The sequence below is a fragment of the Neolamprologus brichardi genome, chromosome 2 (genome assembly GCF_056152115.1).
Source record: "Neolamprologus brichardi isolate AB-2024 chromosome 2, ASM5615211v1, whole genome shotgun sequence".
Lineage (NCBI taxonomy): Eukaryota > Metazoa > Chordata > Actinopteri > Cichliformes > Cichlidae > Neolamprologus > Neolamprologus brichardi.
Genome location: NC_142105.1, coordinates 33090001 through 33109439, shown reverse-complemented (window position 1 = coordinate 33109439; position 19439 = coordinate 33090001). Strand labels below are relative to the sequence as shown.

The window sequence follows — 19439 nt, the reverse complement described above, 5'->3', positions numbered from 1 at the left end:
AACAGCTCAAAATAAGATGAGTGAATTGCAGGAATAAGGCAGAAATATCTGCTTAAGTGGGCAATGTTACAGTAAGCAATGGAGAAAGTTTGCTTTGAGGATTAGTGGAATAAGTGTAGTCAAATAATGTGCAGTTTTCTCCCCGAATAAATGCTTACTTTGTCTTTGCAGATTTGTAGAATATATACACCGTGTGTGTGTGTTAATAAGTTCAGACAGTCTGAAGGCTCAGTTGGGAGAAGTTCTTGGTAAAGCAAAGACCTGCTCAAGTTTAAGCTTTGGACAGCTTAGGACATAGTTAATTGAACGCTGTGAAGTAACTGGGGAGAACGCTTCCCATTTTAGTCATTTTGGTTCTTTCTGTCTGCAGTCCTCTCCCTGAACCTCCGTCTTCTAGGGCTCCAAAGTCCTGGCCATTACAAATGATGAATTGTGCTACAGTTAAGCTAGAAGTAGGACGAATTGATCAAAGTGTCAGGTGCCCCCTGTGATGTTTAGGTCTCCACGAAGAAGGCAGTGAAGAAGGAGCTGTCAAAAAGTTTCTTGTACCACAGTGGTTGTAGATAAATGTTTACCTGCCACTTAACACGTTGTGTCAGACTCACAGTGTGTCCTTACTAGCCTACATAAGAACAAGTACCTAATGATCTTGGGATTTGATGTAGTTATAGAGGCTGCAAGTTGTTCAACACATTGTTCTCCAGGTCCACAGGAGATGAAACCCATGCTCCCCCTTTTTAACCAACGAGCTCGCTATCTGAGGTGTAGTGCTGCAATTTGAGATAAGCACTACTTGGCGCAGCTTTGGTTTTGTTCTGATAAAGCTGGTCTAATTAAGCTTGATTTAATCAGGATTGCTTTTAAGCACAGCACACAGTTGGAACAGATACTTTGATTTCAAAGTAGCCCTTGGGAAGAACTTGAGGAAGAAAGAGAAGGAATGAGATAGAGAGTAAAATTAGTGAGTACGACTGAAGAGATGCTTTTTTTAAAATTAGCACACGACATGCTTCTATTCTTAGTCGTACTGTCTTCTTTTACTTCCATGAATGATTGCAGGTGGGATGGTTTATTGCTGAAGGACAATAACAAAAAACATGCACAGGTCTCACTCGCTTCCTCAAATTATTTGTGTACCAATCCATGTCACTGTGTTTTGTTCATAAATTCAATTTGCCTGAGTGTTGTGTACACACAAATAACGAAAGATTGATCATCCTAGGAGTTGGAAAAGTCTCCACTTATTTTTGAATATTTCCCTTCGTCTAAGCGCAGTGCAGAAATAAGATGCCTGGACCCTGATGGTAAACACTGGGAAAGAGCTAGTTCACTCATATGCGCAAAAGAATTGATGACCGAGTCTTCAGCTCCACAATAACTCACCCTAATGATCCTAGTTTAAAATAATGTCTGTTCTGGACCAGAAAGATAAAAATGGTGCCCCTCTGACTCATTAGTATCAGGGCGTAAAGATAGATGACCCAGATATAGAACCTAAGCCTCTTTCTGAACCCAGTTTCCATTGAGTGGTGTACTGCATGTGCACAGTATGTCCACGACTAATCATAGTCTTGGCCTTATGGACATTTCAAGTGTCTTCTACCTGTCCCGTCAGCCGTCCTGGCTGCCTCCGCTCCTCCACACAACAGCGGGAGTGGTGGACAAGGGGAATGTTTTTCGAAGGCCAGTCCCTGTGTCATTGACTAAACAAGACAGAGCGCTCGGGTATTGAGCGACTCCACACTAAATCTTTGTAAAGAGCACTTAGCTCCCCTGCGTTAGCCACAGAAAGAATATCTGTCAATGACCATCACTGGATGCTTTCATCCTGAGGCTCCTCTAAACTCTAAACTAAACTCTTAAGTGTATTTTCCTCCTCCCCAGCTGTTTACTGAAAAAAAGGCAGGCTTCGGTGACAGGCCTCTGTCTCAATGCTCTTGCACTTGCAGGGATTGTTTATCGCTTATTCAGGAATAAAGCACTCTTTTATTGTGACCTGTAGTCAGAGAGCACCCACAACACGATGCCTAAAATTAGAGCCAGTGTGTCATACAAGTGTCTGTAGTTATTATGCACTTTACTGTGATAATGTACGAGCTGTAACAGAACATTTGTGCTTCTCTTATGTGCTTTCTTCCAGAGGGAGACGAAACCGGCGTGATGGATTCCCTGATGGAGGCTCTGCAGTCAGGGGCCGCCTTCCGTGATCGGCGAAAACGGACGCCACGCAACGGTAAGACAGACTGCCGACTGACAAAATACTGTATTTAGGTGCCATTGTGCACTTTTTGTTGTTTCTGTCAGTTTCACTCGTCTGCAGAAAAACCTTCGTCCCTTTAAGTTGGTAATAGCTTTCTTGCAACACTGCTGTCTATCATTTAAATTAAACGTTCCTGTGAAAGTGCCGTTCGTTCACCGCCTGTACCTGTGTGCGACTGTTTCAAGGATTCATTACACAGATACGGCGTTGATACGTGTAGAAACATATGTACATATAAACAGGGGGCACAGGAAAAAAAAGGGACGCATGTGTCCTAGTGTAGGTCATTAGAAATTTATTGCTCCTTTCCCATTCATGAAGCACTTAACAGTAGGGCCGAGGCTGATTTAGAGAAATCCTGGTGCTAATGTATTCCATTCTGCCATGATGAATAGGCCGTGCCCAGAGGAGTACCACCTAGTCGGGGCGCAAGGGTCAATTGATATGCAAGTCAGAGCTCTGCAGAAGAGTCACAGGTGCTGCTGTCTTCACACTGGCAATCATATTAGAAAAAAAAGAAAGAGGAAAAAATAAAGAAAGACAGTTGGCTGGCGTGGATGATTGTGCTGTAGATGTTGAAGAACAGTAACACAAGGATATATTTTAAAGGCAGACCAGAAATTGTTTTGTTTATGTCTAAAAAATACATTTCAGGTTGTTTTTCCCAATATTTACATTTACAGACATATTTGCAAATAAACTAATATTTGGTGCATGATTTATGATATACTGTAATTGAATTAGAATTATCAATAGGATATTAAATATTGTTGGGTAAGTTTCGGATCATTCTTGTAATACAAAAGATGCAGTTCTGTCGCATTTCGTCTCCCCTCAATCCAACATGCAAAGAAGCACTCTCCAGAAAGTGCTTTTTTCCTTTGTACAGTCGATTGAAACCTCCTGCAGAGGTCATTAAATGAACAGTAAACACAACAATGGCTGAAGTGCTTGAAAAAAAACGTTAAAAGCAGAACAAACAGGAGAGCAGAACAGCTGGAGTTTGTTTTTAGCCTAACACGACCTGTAGCTGCACTTCCTCTTTCTTGCATGCATAGCATTGCCTTTCAGATTATCATGCAGGTTAGTTGTTGGATGAGTACTCTACTTTAGTAGCGTCTGCCAGTGGTAGATATGAGCACCTGTCCCTGCAGTGTAAAAAGATGTCAAAATTAAAGACATCAAAGAAAACAAAAACTGCAATCTGGAAATAGACAAATTGCACTTGTAAGTGTTTAAAATTAGGTTCGAGGTTAGATTTTAAATTGTAAAAATGAATTTGCATATAATGCCAATGTCATCGTGTTATTTTTGACCATGGGTCTGTCTTTCCTGTGTTCTGATGATTCGTTTTATTTACATATTTATGTTTGCTCATACTAAATAGGTATAAAAATCAGTTTGCATTTCGCAGGAGTAACACTCTACCTATGTGACCCAATGCCTCTCTAACCGTCCCTCTGGATCATCCACAAGTTATATAAGTGAAACAATTGTGTGTGCATCTTTTATAAAAGAGCAGAAGATTATATAGAGTATATACTCTCATAATATATTATAAGAGTAGAAATATATATAATGACAAATTAGACATTACTTTTGAGTGCACATTTGATTTAGATTAGGGTCAGTTATACTAGAACATTTGCCTTGACAGAGTTATTCTAGTGTTTTACAGCTCAATCATCCATCCTCTCAGTCAACTGTTTTATACATCAGAGAAGAGGCTGAAACCTGTTGCAGCTGACACTGGCGGATGGGCATGGTGCACCCTGGACAGGTCACCAGTCCATCACAGAGCGACTGTAGGAGACAAAGCACGGGGACAGCATGCTTTCTCCACATAGGCTGAGGTTTAAAGCTACAGTAAAAAAATCGTACTATTTTTTAACTACGTTTTCCACATATAACAGACTGTATAACAACAAACAAACACACCCACACTTTCTTCTTGTCTCAACAGCTATAATACTGCTCATCATTCTATAAACAAAACCTCCTCCATTCTTTGCCTGTAACGTTTTCATTCCATATTTCTGTTTTGGGGTTTGTTGTGAGCCGGTGTCTGAATGTTTGGGCAGGTGTGTTAGCAAACCTAAAGGATTTTTTGCCAGACTTCTTCTGCCAATATCTGAAATGTGTCACTTCTGATGCATTTTTGTCTGTTTCCCTTTTTCTTCATTTTTGCCTTCTCTATCTTCTTTTCTTTCTTTCCTTTCCCCCCCCCCCCCCCAAACATTGTTACAGGTGATCAAAGCCCTACCAGTCCAGCCCCGTGGTGGTCGGGTGCTAATTATGGTAACAGAACTCTAGGTGTGTGTATTTAACTATCATTTTAACCCAAATACCACCTTTCCTCTTGCTGCACTTTTCCTGGCTGCATACCTTGCACATCCTTCCTGTTAAACACTCAAGCTGAGCTGGTCTACAACACGCAGAGTCCTGTGCTGAGCATTTAACCGAGAAAAGATTGAAACTGTCAGAGTTAGAAGAGTTGCTGTATGCCAAAAAAAACTATGAGACCTCTGTAACTATGATTAATAAATGATTGCTGTCACCACATGTTTCAAAATGAAATAAAAATCACAGGACCTATAAGAGAATATCATTTGCAAAGTCACATCAAGTGCATAAAATATCGAAATGCAATGTTACTTATATTATTGTTATTTATACACCATTTTTGCACCAGCATAGGTACACATGGATGATCTGATATCGTCGTGTTGGTGTTGTTCCCAGATCATCATGAAAATGTTGTTCCAGGTTCAACATTGCAAGTGACCAATCACATTATTGTGACGTTATTCTTTTGCGCACCAACCCATTCGTGCATTTATGAAAATCCAATGTTGCAAGGACAATATCAATTCTGCTTAGCGTTTATTAAAGGGTCAGGGTTAGGGTCCGTTGATCGGCGGACAAAGGCGGTTTCTCGCAGCTTAAGTACAGTTTTTTGTTTTACGCCGTTTTTTCCCGAAGTCGCAAAAGTATGACATCACAACATTCTGATTGGTCACTTGCAATGTTGATCCTGGAACAACCTGTAGTATGATGATCTGGGAACAACACCAACACGAGGATATCAGATAGTGCAGGTACACATATGCCAAAAAAAAAAAGCTATGAGACCTTTGTAACTATGATTAATAAATGATTGCTGTCACCACATGTTTCAAAATGAAATAAAAATCACAGGACCTATAAAAGAATATAATTTGCAAAGTCACATCAAGTGCATAAAATATCGAAATACAATGTTATTTATATTATTGTTATTTATTCACCATTTTTGCAGCAGCATAGGTACACATATCCCTAAGAAGTACAATATCAGCCCCAGTGTTTTCAGACATGAATTGACAAAAACCTGTTCTATGTATATTAGAAGTAGAGATTAGAGACTTGCAAATAAACAAATCTCAGATAGAATCGGTAATTTAAAAAATACAGAAAATATTCTGTCATTCATAAGAATGTAAAAGTTGGAGCATATTTTCTTACTAGAATTCGTATTGTGTGATAAAAGGATCACATGAAACCATGCAGGAGTAGAGTAGAACATTGAACTGGACATTAATGATTTTAATGCTGGGTGACAGCGTGAATCTTACGCTCTGTCTTCAGAATCCATATGTAATTAAATGACCTGGCCTTGCATTAGCACCTCGATCCTTAATGTTAAACCTTGTGAGATTAATGCAACCCCTAAAAGGAAGTTGTCTCAGCACAGTTCCTGTCTTATGGAGCAGCTACAGTTGTCATCTAATTTCTGTGCTCTTCCTAAAAGCCTGTTGTCACAGCATGATAGCACTTCCTGTCTTCTAGTGATGTTGAGCTAATATTCTGATGGAGAGGTCTGTGGACCTCAGTGCTTTGGTCACTCACAAGGTTTTTGTGTATTACACCTACTTTTCCCCCGTATGTTTGGTAAATGTCCAGCTGATGCGCAGTAGCACACAGTGTCCTTCTAAAGGATTCTTGCTTTTTATGCTGTGCAGGCTCCCTGTGTTTTTGTTGTTATTGCTGCATGTCCAAGAACCTGATATTGTGCTTGTGGATGTATCTTAAAGGTGTCATGTTGCACTTTTTGTATGCTGGTTTGTTTGTTTTTTGTTCTTTAATCACACATATCCAACAGTTACCTTGATATAACCTCTAAGTGGACATCTAAAGAGGTGAAAAAGTTTATATATGCCAAGTTAACACTTGGCAGTGACAGATGTTTTTAAAGATCTTTAAACTCTTATATGGGAACAACCTAATGGTTGTATTTAAGGTGTGAAAAAACCTATTATATAAAGTTAGGCTGGGCTCTGTGCACAACAACAGCTGTGAGTGTTTTTAAACCCTGCTGTCCAGAGTGGAAATACAGATTGGTAATACTAGAGCGCTCATATTAGCGCCACTATGTCTAATACTTCCAAGAACATTTGGTTGAAAAAGGTTTTATTTGTTTCTATGTTGCATGAATTGATTTGGAATTTCAGAGTTTCTACAAGCCTGGCAGGGCTGTAGAAACCTAACCTTGTTCATTTTATTGTGAAAGCCACTTGGCCATGTGGCCTGTGGTGCTGAATAATGATGTTGTCACAAGCATGTCCCATATGAGTCATTTCTTTAAAGTATATTAGAGTCTTGTTTATGACAGAGGGTCAGAAGACGGATGAGAGTGGCACATTGTTGTAGCTTCATCAATGCTACTATACAAGCATTGTGCTGAACTCCCTCTATAAACATAGAGGTTAGTATAAAAGCACTTGTGAAAGTATTTTCCTTGTAACTAAATGTTTTTGCTGGAGTGATGCAGTGGTTTGAAGCGGTAAAATAGTCACCTTTGTTTCGTTGAATTGCGATTTAACAAAACAGATTTCACAGCCGATGAATGCAGAGATGTCTGCATTCAGTCTGACTTACAGTGAAAGCTTCATGAATATCATCCTTGGTCACTAATGTGTTTGGACTTTCAAAAGCAAAGAATTTTCATTAAAACCACCACCACAACTCTTAACATCGATTATATGATTTGCCAAGTTTGAAAGGACATAAGGAACTTCATAGTTGGATAAACCTTCACTGAGGACATCCATCTTAACTACTTCCTTGGCTACCAACACTGCAAATACCAAAAGGTGACACTTCAGACACTATTGCACAATATGAAATAATATGTGACCAGTGAGATCACATAATTACAAAACTAGATACTGCCCATCTTTATTTAAAACTATTTTGTTCGCCTTGATTAACCTCCTGTTAATTTCATATTTTGTGCCCATAAATTGTTTTCTTATTTTTGGGGAAGTAACCAGGATGACACTTTTCTTTATGATGGATTTTGCGTCATTACGGTAAATCCCCACCCTCCCACCAAGTGCACACCACTGTGAAACTACTAGAATGCATTGTTTACTGACAGCTCCCTGTTTATTTATATGAAGCACCATCCTGGTTTAATAAACTGCCGCGTGGAGTCTCTACTCTGAGGTGATAAGAGGGGAACATTTGTTTCTAAATGTAATCAGTTGCTATGCAAAATAAGGATACCTTGTCTCATCTAATGAAAGAGAACAATGTGTCCATATTGTGTAACAACGTATCTGCTTGTCTTTGGGTTGCTATTTCAGCATGTCAGGTGGGGAACTGGTGGTGTTTTTGTTTGTTTGTTTCACGTACTACAATATTTTTGCAGTACGTCAAGAATGGCGACATATTCTTCGGGTCAGTGAAGCAGTATTATTTGTGTTTATGTGTAAATGTGGTTTCTGTCTGGCTCAGGGATGACAATTCAGTCCTGAATTTTCTGTTAGAAAGGTTCTCAGAACAGTTATAGCAGACATTGTGGCAAATCTATTCAATCCTGCTTGTCATGTCTGTTGTAATCTCATGCTTTAAAGCTTGATTAACCTCCTGTCATCCTTAAGCGAGCAGTGTGTGTGAGAGAGACTCCGTTAGTCATACAAGAATCTTCACTTGCGTTGAAAGAAGTTCATTTAAACCCAGCATGCTGTTCTTTGTCGTCCTTTAGGCTAAACCATACTTCAGCAGACTACCTCAAGTGTCAGGCTGAGCACAATTCTCGCCGCCGTCAGTCTTAATTACACCCAATTCCAGAAGCATTTCCTATTTCCTTGTCTCCACTTTGTGTAAGATGGAAAATCTAACCCGCGAGGCCATACTCATGTGTTATGCAATTACACCAGCCATTCCTAATTCAACACACAGAAAGTGGATGGATTGATGGAGGCCAGGGAAACAATGTTGCTGTTTTGGAGTTCAGGCTCATTTCAGGAAGTTAATTTCTGAAGGTTGCTTTTCCTTTTTGGGGTGTATTGTAGCTTTTTTTTGCTGTAGTGTAATTTAAAATTAAGTTTTACTAAAAAGATATAAGTTACCATTCACCTTTTTTATCTCTTATCCCCTTTCTTGTGAGACAGTTACCTGGGATTCTGGCAGGAGATTGGTGGGTAGAGAGCAGGAGCCTCTCATACATCCTGGCTCATCGATTTTCGGTCAGGGATGAAAGCCACAGACTCAGTAGGTCTTTCATACTGGGGGGCATCCCAAAAGACACATCAATCAGATTTCAAAGAGATCCAAGCCCATCTTATTTATTTACCGCCTTTTCAATGTCATTACAATCCCAAACCACGGCCTCTCTCCTTTCCTTTGTCTGCCCGAGTCTCCTGCTTCACCTTCACAGGTCAGTCCATCAAAAGTTCCCTCCTCTGTTCTGTATAGTAAGTCTCTTAAGGACTTACTTGACAGCGAACAGAGAACGATCATCTTATTTCCATTAAGAAACAGAGATGCAATGATATAAAGCTCGTCGGAGTTACGGAATTTCAGCCTAACAGTCTAATCCCTCGAAGCCCAGCAGTTAATTCAGCCGGCCAGGCCAGAGAGTGAGCTCCTTGTATGTTTAATGAAGATTAAATTATCTATTTTCTCTCATGAAATTTTTATGGCAGAAAGGGGATGAATCTGCAAAAAAGAAGGCAAATAAAAAGTCCAAAGGAAAGTGCCTTTAAGATGAGGTTGGTAAAGGTTTCCACCTTCGTGACATAAATGATTGCTAATGCATATTACGCCTCTGTTTGCAGACAATTGCAATATGTTCAGGCTGGCAGCTGTTTTCTCATCTTTCCCCTGATCTGGGAGAAAGTCAGCCATTTGTTTCTTAAATTACATCACAGGAAGTGATAGTGATCGTAATTCCCTTAGCAATTAATTTGCTCACACATATGTTGTACTCATCGTGTTATCTCTCGGTGTTGTCTCTCAACCTCTCTGGCAGTTGTTCTCCTCGGCTGTTTCGCACACACACATTCGAACATGTGTGACATATCTGATAGGGACTATTGCTGTAGGGTGCCTCTGAGTTGAGGGCTAAAGCTCTTTGCCTCCACAAGCTCCTGGCCTCCACTTTAGGGTGTTGATAGATGTTATTCATCGGGGCAGCCCTAGAGGCGATCCTAAAGGAAGTGGAGCTAACATGATTTGAGGCAAAGAGGCCCAGAAGGTGTTGGTGCCTCATACTGCAACGTGGATGGTTTAGTAGATGTGCGATATCAATAGAGCAGATGAGAGAAGAGTTCTGTGGAGACGCACGGCTTGAAATCTATCACCTGTTTCTCATAGATAAGGATATTTATCAGCAGCCAAACAGAAAAGGCAGATGGAAAGGAAGTGAGGCGTGGACAGCCACTCTCGTCCCAGGACTTGGACAAAGCCATTGTCTGTCCTTTTGACCCACAGGGCATTTCTGTACACCTGATCATTTTTCACCCTCAACAGAAAACCCATCACGGAAATATAGATGAAGATTTTATGTACCATTTGAGTACCCTTGGCACATAACTGATTTGTTGCTCGACTCTGCCAAGAGAGGATGTAAAGTAAGTGAAGTGTGACATAGAGCATTTGAGAAGATAAATCAAATCTTAATAATGGCCTCCTCTTTGGACACCAGGGGTCTCTCGCCCCTGCCTCTGCTCTTAAGTACCATCTAACCCCTTTGCTGTTTGAATCACACGAAAGCTATCTGCTTGACTACAAGGTATCAACAGGGGGCTGTCCGACTGCCCTTTTGATGCCATTATCCCCTTTTACAGCTCCCTGTTTGAAAAGACTTACCTTTGGAAGTTTGCTTCCGTCCCCTATGGACGTGCTTTTCCTTTCCTTTTCTTTTTGAAATAAAGTCAGTGATCAAGAGGCCTGAGAGCTCTTAACACTTATGTCCAGTATCGTCTTTCTTAATTAGAACAGGGTGTTGTTGAAGAGCTTCGCTCTCCTGCCTAGTGGATCATCAATGAACAACTGCAGAGGGCAAATCTGTGCTAATTTATCATATTCAATAACATCCTGGAGCGTTTGCAGTGGGATGTGTGATTTCCTTGCTCACTTTCCAAATAATATTGGCTTTCAAGTATGTGGGCAGTTAGGAAAGGTCACCCTAAGTGTAAATTGTCAATACTGGATCAATTTTGGAGGGCAAATGTGCTTTGGAGGCCCCGTAATGGAAAGTTTTATCTTATTTTTACCCAAGGCACATTCACACAATAAGATTGATGCCATTCATTGTTTGATGTATTCCTAATAGACCTATAAAGTTGCACAGCTTAAAGCCAAAGGAATGCCTGTGAAAGCCAAATATAGGGGTGGCAATTGGACCATCCCACTAGCTGAAAAATTGCCCTCATATAATTCCAGTGGAATCTCATCCAACCTTATGCTTAGAGCTGAGGGATGGGAAACTTGTTTCGGATGAATTAAACCTTATTTATTGTTCATTAGGCATGCAGCAGGGCCAACCGATGATCAGCTAGAGAACAAATAATGTGCAGTGGAATAAGATCTCGTATGGTTATGGCTTCCCTTGACAATAAGACACGGTGCCAGAATCAAATGCTTCCTCCTCGCCTGTCATTTTTTTAAAAAGTCCTTAATATGATGTGGCTATTATTAAAGCGGAAGACATAATGTCCAGACGGATGTTTGCATTTGATCTGTCAGCAACTATCTACAATCTGTCAGACAGAATGAGAATGTTTTACTTTTGCATGTGACGGCTTGATGTGGTGTTGAGTAACATGGCGGTAAAGGAAAAGAGTGAGTGATACGAGCAATTCCTATGAATGCAGATAAAGAGAGAATGGTTAATGCTCCATTTGACAGGACGCACCAATAAAGGTATTGCAGGGAAGAAGGATATTAAAGAAATCACATGCACTCAGCTTGACATTGCTTTCCTGCTTTATTCTTCACATAATAGTGTTACAAGCTAAATTTAACATGTTTTTCAGTAAGGTTAATTATGTCACAGCTCGCCTTTCTGGAGTGCAAAAAGGTGTTCCATCGTTCTAACAATTAGAAGATGGCGACTTTGATGTTCTGTATTTTTAGATAATAAAGAGTATTGGATAATTAGTTCACTTACACTTCTGTTTTCCTTCCTGTGGAATAAAACTCTGTAATCAACACTTATGTTAGTTATTTAACACACAAATAGCAAAAGCTGCTATTAAATGAAAAAACTAAACTAAACGTTTGCATTCTGAAAGCAGTAAAAAAAAAAACATGATGACAAAACCAACTGAAATATAGTACAGTAAGAATAAGAATAAGAGCCTTTCGTGTGTTGCAAATGAGTCAGACAGATTATTTTTGAAACTGTTAACAGCACCTGTGCGTAGACCCTTCAGTTAACAGTGAGGGCTGTTTCAGAACTGTGACAACTACAGTAACCCCGTCGCACCATTAGTAGGACGTGCATACTTTCACTAACAAGGTGTTTTCCTTGCTTAAAAGGATGTATGCAGTAGACCATTTCTTGGGTGTGGTAATTGTTATGCAGTGGTTAAGACACATTAAATGAAAAGTAATGGTCCTTATCATAATACTTTCTCAAGAGCAAATGCACTCAGCTGATCAGTCAGTTCCTATTTAAATGAGATAACACAAGTTAACATTAAGCACAAAGAGAGGTAAATAGCAGAGTGGGAACACAAAGAGGTGTGGAGAAGAAATAGAAAAGGAAGCCATCTGTGGAATGGATGGAGTAGGTGTACCGCGCAATGAAGGAAAAATGCTTCTATGGTATTAGAGTGTAGTATAACGTTAAAGAAAGCAAAGAGACTGAGAGAGTTAAATGACAGCACAAAGCTGAAAACGCATACCAACACAAACAAAAATGCAGTGCAATCAGCACTAATGCTTCCTACACTGAGAGGATCCCACCAGTCGAGCATGATCGTGCTTGACATGGTTCCATCACTAATGCTGACTGATGCCCATTTTCCAGGCTCTTCACATTTATTTATTTATCTGTTTATTTGTGTCAACTTTATTTATTGATGGGCCTAAAGATGGCAGACCTCCATTTGTTCATATAGGAACGTTAAGGCATTTACACATGAATGAACCGATGACTGTGAAAGGACAGAGTTCCCTTTTTTTATTTAGATTCCAGCAGCTGAAATAGCTATTCGTCTCTGGTAATGGAAAAGTGATATGCCCCATTTAGTTACTTAGCACTAATCCCAGTGGTTTAGCTGCTTCTCTATCTTTTTTCCTTCTATCGTTCATTCTTTTGACTTCTATTTGGTTAGTGTCTGATGGACGGATTTGAGTGGGGTCAAATTACTCCCTTGCCTGTGTGATTTTCTTCCACTGTATTAGTGGCAGCACTCTCAGCCACAGTGCATGCATGCAGCACATTGCTGTTGTCGTTGACCAAAAAGTACCCATGAGGGTTTTAAAGGCATGCACTTTTTGAAATCACACTGTTCACATAACCTCCATTTAAAGTTGCTTCCATTTGGTTTTCCTTTTATTTATTTTTTTTAGTTTGTTGTCAGATTTTAATAAGACGCCCTCTGATTTGTGATCTTGATGATACAATTAAAGTGTAATGAGTGCAAATATAGTTGATGTTTATTCTCACAATGACATATTTGCTGTTGCGAGCTACTGCGAGAACACTGATGGTTAAATACCCACAGGTGTACAATTTGAAATAATTTATAATAATAATTATTTCATACGGAGCCCCGCAGGGGACATGGGAGAAAAAAAATTAAGACGGACTTTTGCGAGATCTCGCAAAACTAACTCGGGATCTCGCAAAACTTTTGCGAGATTTCTCAAAACAAACTCGGGATCTCGCAAAACTTTTGCGAGATCTCGCAAACGTTTTAGCCGCATTCTTTGGACGCTGGCTCGAAGCCGACCGGGAGGTCGAGGCACGATGTGCCGGGAAAGCGGTGTTCCTCCCGGTGTTCCTCCCGGTGTTCCTCCCGGCTGTAGTAGGTCTCGACCACCCGTTAGCTCGAAGCTAACGGGTGGTCGAGACCTCCCGTTAGCTCGAAGCTAACGGGAAGAATGCGGCTAAAACTTTTGCGAGATCTCGCAAAAGTTTTGCGAGATCCCGAGTTTGTTTTGCGAGATCCCGAGTTTGTTCTCGCAAAAGTCCGTCTTAATTTTTTTTCTCCCATGTCCCCTGCGGGGCTCCGTAATTTCATGATAATTATAATAATTATAATAAATAAATAAGCCAATATAGTTGCCCAGAGGTCTTCCAGCAGACATTTGGTCACTCTTGTGGTGGAGCTAAAGTATTCATGATCATTAAATTTCTAGAAAGTGCTTATTTTTATGTAGTATTTTGAGTTTTTCAAAAATAAACTTGTAAAATATAAACAGAGAATTAGCTGTTTTATAGTTGTGATAACGAGTAATAGAATTAAAGGAGAACTAAAAGGGGCTGGAGAAGAGTGGTCTGATTTCAGACTGAGAAAACAGATTCGATTATTAGCAGTATTAATGGGATGGAAGAGACGATAAAACAAAAATGAGCAAGGAGTGTTTTGCTATGCATCTTTTGGTTGTGTAGCAATTACGTCCTTCTAAAGACAAGAGAACTTGTCACATATTTTTACACATGACCAAAATGTTATAAGGAGCTACCAAGCTCCCTCTTCAGCAGTGGCTGATTGGCATCTGCGTGCTTACAAAGACAGGGATCCTACCCGACTGACTCTGTGAGTTTATCTGAATTTATCCAAAGCAGTTGCTGTGCTGAGAAGGAGGGGTGGAAATAAACAAGAAGGAAACACAACAGCTTGGTATTCATGAATTCCATAAATTACAATGTTACTCCCCTAAGAGATGAGTAATATGTCAAGTTTAAAAATAGACAGTTTGCCACAGTACAGACCCTCTGCCTCCAGTAGATGAGGATTAAGCAAATACATGTTAAAGGGTAGAGTTGGAAGGGAGTGGAGTGCATATATATAGATAGATAGATATTAGTCATTGGGTTTTTCTTGTTAACGACATAACCTGAGAAGCATAGAGGTCATTAGTTGAGTGCTAGTAGAGGTTGCAGAGTTTCTAGCATCTCCACCCTGAAGGCAGTGCCCACTAAGAAAAGGGTGAGGCTGCACACTGCATTACCTCAACTGTTATTTTTTACTCTCCTACTCCAGATGAGCTTATTCCAGTGGCTCAGGTCACTGTTGCCCCAGGGCAGATCATGGCAGATGGGAGCTGTGATGTTCCTTAAGATTTCCGACAAGAAAAGAGTGTGTGTCTGGGCGTGTGTCTATACGTTTGATCTCTTTGTGTGTGTACTTTGTTTTTGGTTGGTTGTGTGTGCTTTGTGGGAATGTTCACTGAAGCAGTTGACCTGATTTCTGCGTCACAGGCTCGCTCCCACAGGTTCACTTTTTAAGGAAAAGTGATGTCAGTCTGAAAACTTGAACCACAGATACATTGCCTAAATCACATGAAACACACTGTCCGAGGTTCAAATGAACTGGCATCAGCATTGTATTGTACAGCTCACATACTGTGTATATAGATTAGTATAATGTCCTGGCTAAATATAGTATAATATTATTGATAATAGGGATGCAACGATACCAATTTTTTCAAACCGATACGATACCGATACTTGGATCTGAGTACTTGCCGATACAGAGTACAAAAACCGATACTTCTGCCACACACACACACACAAATACAATTAATTGGAAGACAGGTTTTATTATATTCCCTGTCGATAAAAAATAAAATCTTAATAAAAATGACCACAAAAAAATTTCAAGTGAAAAATAAGCACTTCTGTTAAATTATTGCAGAGTCTCCACATTGTAATTTTACAAAATATCACTGAACTATTGGCACTGTCTCGAGCTTTCAGAATAATAAATAAACACTTCTGTTTGGAATAAAATAAATACAAATTAGGTTTGCGAATAAATTAAACTTTTGAATTATTGCAGTTATTGCGGTCCACACTGCTGACATTTTGTTTAGCCTAGCTACAGCAGCCTCCAGTTTCTCTTTTTTATCTGGAGCTGCCAGTCTCACTCGTCTAACCCTGTGCCTGTTTAGCGCGGGATATCCCCCTAGTGGCCAATCTAAAAAACTACAACAGAAATGACCAGCCACCCTCTGATTAATGAAATAAGTTGGTATCGGTTCATGGTATCGGTTAACTTTTACGAGTATGAGTACACACACATTTTACAGTATCGGCTCCGATACCCGATACCAGTATCGGTATCGGTGCATCCCTAATTGATATAGCATGTTAAACCACTTATGGTCCACGTTATTAAAGTCTTCTACATGGAAGGGCTCTGATAGCACCATTAATATGTTTACATGGTGACTGTCTGAGTAATTGATTTTTCTTTTGCCAATTGTCAAAGTTTTATGACCGTCAATATGGGCTGAAGAAGCTACTTTCCTTTTTTTACTGGTTTAGCTGCTGAATAGATGGTTCCTGCTTATAAACCTTGAATAATTGAATAGGGGAATCAGTCAATGAGCGAGGGAGAGGCACAAGGTCTTGATGGCTTGATGGCCAAGATGACAGCTTGTGAAATAGAAAGACAGCAGACAGATTAGCCAATGCGTCATATTGTCCCACTGCTATGTGTACACTATGCTCTCTCAACTCTATTTTTCCCTCTTACTCTTGCTGTTCCTCTTTCTTAGCCCATTACACTCCTTACATTGCCTCTTTTTTTCCCTGTTTCACTGTCACTCCTACCTCTTTACACTTCTTTTAAACCACCATTTTTACCTGTCAGCTTTGTGTTTTTGCTGTCCTTCTCTACCACCCCAGTGCCTTGTTTTCTTTGGATGGTTCACTTTTCCTTGCATCCTTTCTCTATCCATCCCAATGACCTTGTGTCACTCCAGGCAGAATTATTACTCTTGGATGGAACATCAGCTCAGTGGCGCCATACTCCGCTTTCTCCACCCGCGTTATCCGTTTATGGAGTATCCCCTTTTGTGGTGAGCCATCTTCCTATAGCCCAGTAATGATAGGAGTCTTGGTGACCCTGTGCATTTGCAGTGTAATACAAGACTCTCATGTCCATTACATTAATTCCTACACATCACTGCTGCCATGCCTCTCAGTATTTGGTTACATTGCGGGCATTGCTCTTTCCTCCTATCTGTGGCCACAATCGCTTTGCCCAGGAAGGTGAGAAAGGTAATTGAAAAACGTTTTATACAGAATTGGATGAGATGTTTTTAGTCCAAAAAAAAAAAATCTCAAAAACATAATCTGACGAGTCTGTTTGTGTTTTGTTACTCAAGTGGATGAAAAATGTTTTCAGATCAAATAAATTGAAGCCAAGTGCCCTCCACCCCCGCACTATCCCTCTGTTGTCAGTCATCTCTTTTCATAATAGGGAAGCAGGCCGCTACCATAATTGCTTTGATGGTCCAGCCTGAACAAATCACTTCTGGGCATAAAGAGAGGCCTTGGAGATGGCAGCCAGAGAGAAAAGGTGCGAATGAATTAAAGCACTTTGCGTTCCTCTGGGGCATGTGGCCCAGATTTTTCTTCAAAGAAAAAAAAATATAAGGAAAGGAGGAAGGAGTGTGGGGGTGGGGTGTGCCTCTTTCCTCCTAGAATAAATGGCAGTAAAAGCAATAATGCACATCCAGCCTCCATTATGCCAAACTGGAGAGCTCTATCAGGGAAGACACAAAAGCACTGACATAGTTAACTGGCAGGTGGAGAAAGGAGGATTTCACTGGAAATAATCTGATTTTGAACGGGGCTTCCATCTATGGGAGAACCTCTGGTCAGACCTTTTGTGAGGGAACAAAAGTTTGGCCCTTTGGAATCAAAGCTTTGAATGTTTCAGAAGAGTTGGGTGAATGGGCCATGTGGATGTCCCAAGGCCCAGGGTGCTGTGAATTGCAACAGGGGCAGACATCAGACAGGGCCTTGTGCATCACCATCCCGCATCAGTTGAACCTGATGAGAGCCAAGTGCCTTTTTTTCTTCCTCTGCTCCATTATGTGCTTAAACCTTGAACCAAACATAAAGGTTTTACTTGCTTCTAGTAGTCACTTATATTATTGGAACTGTATTCATTTGGCTGACAATCAGAGGAATGTGTACATACCCACTGAAGAGACCAGAAGAAACTGCAGGGCATGATCTGTAGCTGAGCTGACATAGGTGCCAGAATAGACTGAAAGTGTAACTGAAATCTGAATATTTGTCTATATCTCAAAGCTGTACATATCTCAGATTCTTTTAAAACTGTGTGTTTCTGCAAAACCAAAGTCTGGTGGATGACTAACTGATGTGCAGGCAATTCAGTCATTTTCATTATTTTATTTTGAAGCTGAGTTGGGGGTGGATAGATGGTAGGCAGCTAAGGGGAATCTGCTGTTTTCAGTAAAAGTTTAATTATGACTACACACTGCACAGGGTTAGTTGTCATGACTGTGACACAAAAGCAGTGGGGCCATTTGACTAATCCTCCTACAACTCTACAAAACCTCCAGGGGTCACAAGCCCCAAAACAAGTCTCCATGGGTGTCTGCAACATCATTCTTTTCCAATGGATTGTTTTTTTTGAAATTCAGGGTACAGCACGCCCCTTGTTAGTTCCACCCTGATCCTTTTTCTTTCTTTTTAAATCATCCTAACAGCCCAGTCTGCATCCCCCAGTTTCTTGCTACGAAACCAAATATTCAACGGCCTTTTGGAGGGTGCAGCTTTTGTTTGTGGTCGACAGCCCATTACAATCTTTCAGAGCTGCAGGTGCAACACTCTTGCAAAGGAATTACTGGTTCACAAAAATGCAAACAATTGATTGCATCAAATAGATAACACTTACAACTGAGCCTGTCAAATAGTTGTGTGTTAAGTGCATTGAAATACCAAAGATAATGAAAGTGGTATATTTTGCTTAAAAAGAAAGTAAGCATCAATCTCCCCTCGTCTATATCTTTGGTCTGTCTTCACTATCAGTTTCCACATTATCCTATAAGAATATATAATTTTGTATAATTTCTTTTTTAAAAAAACTAATTTTGCTGCTTTATTGTTCACCTTGTCAGCTTGAGTTAAGCACATTCATCTTCTCCACTCATCTGATGTGTTTCGTTAGCAGAAATGAGGTTGAATACATCCACACACAAGGACAAACCATTACCAGCAACAACCAGCTAATTAAGGAGTCTCTCTGACTTGATACTTGCCAAGAAGTGCGCATTGGGTTCGTAGCCATGTATCCAACCATGTGTTTCAGGGAAATGTCTAAGGCATTATTTTTGCCCTCCCTCCATCCATAATTAACCTCCCCCATTTATAATTCAGATGTGTTCTTCACACATCTTCTGGTGATATGACATTATTGCCGTGGCTAAACAGACACCGAGGTGCCTCGAGTGCACGGGCATGTGTGTGTCTTTGTGTCTGCGTGACACACTTTCGACTGGCAAAGCTCCACCCCAGCCACAAGTGCAAAGCAGAAAACAAAGCTGCTCTTGCGGCCGTTCTTTGTCTTATTAAAATTGTCAGTTTAGTGAGAGGTTTTATAATTTTAGTTTCATCTTTTATTTCCACATGGTGCATGGCATGTAGAGCATGAATTTAATGTACACTAATAACCTGTCAACAACAGGTTATTAGTGTACATTAAATTCATGCACTTTTCTCATATGCAGACAGTTTTTACCTTTGTAGCTATACATTTATGGGTTCATCACTAAAACATAGTTTAAATCATTAGTTATGTATGCTGAACAGGAAAAAAACGAATGCACTCTTGACGTGCTTTTCATAGAGTATCATGAATAATATGTTTGCCTTTTGAAGGACAGAAGGAAGGAGAGTCACTGTGTAAAGAAA

At 40.2% G+C, this 19439-nt stretch overlaps 1 protein-coding gene across 5 annotated transcripts in view; it reads left to right on the top strand.

Moving 5' to 3' along the window:
* The window catches only part of diaph2 (diaphanous-related formin 2), a 405324-nt gene that overhangs the window by 351298 nt on the left and 34587 nt on the right, over positions 1–19439 (top strand). For 3 of the 5 annotated variants that reach the window (XM_087851702.1, XM_087851696.1, XM_087851707.1), the window contains 2 exons: positions 2141–2233; positions 4508–4573. In XM_087851702.1, the coding sequence (XP_087707828.1) occupies positions 2141–2233; positions 4508–4573 (159 nt within the window). The remainder of the gene's footprint in view (positions 1–2140; positions 2234–4507; positions 4574–19439) is intronic. The other 2 variants (XM_087851703.1, XM_087851712.1) reach the window with 2 other exon arrangements.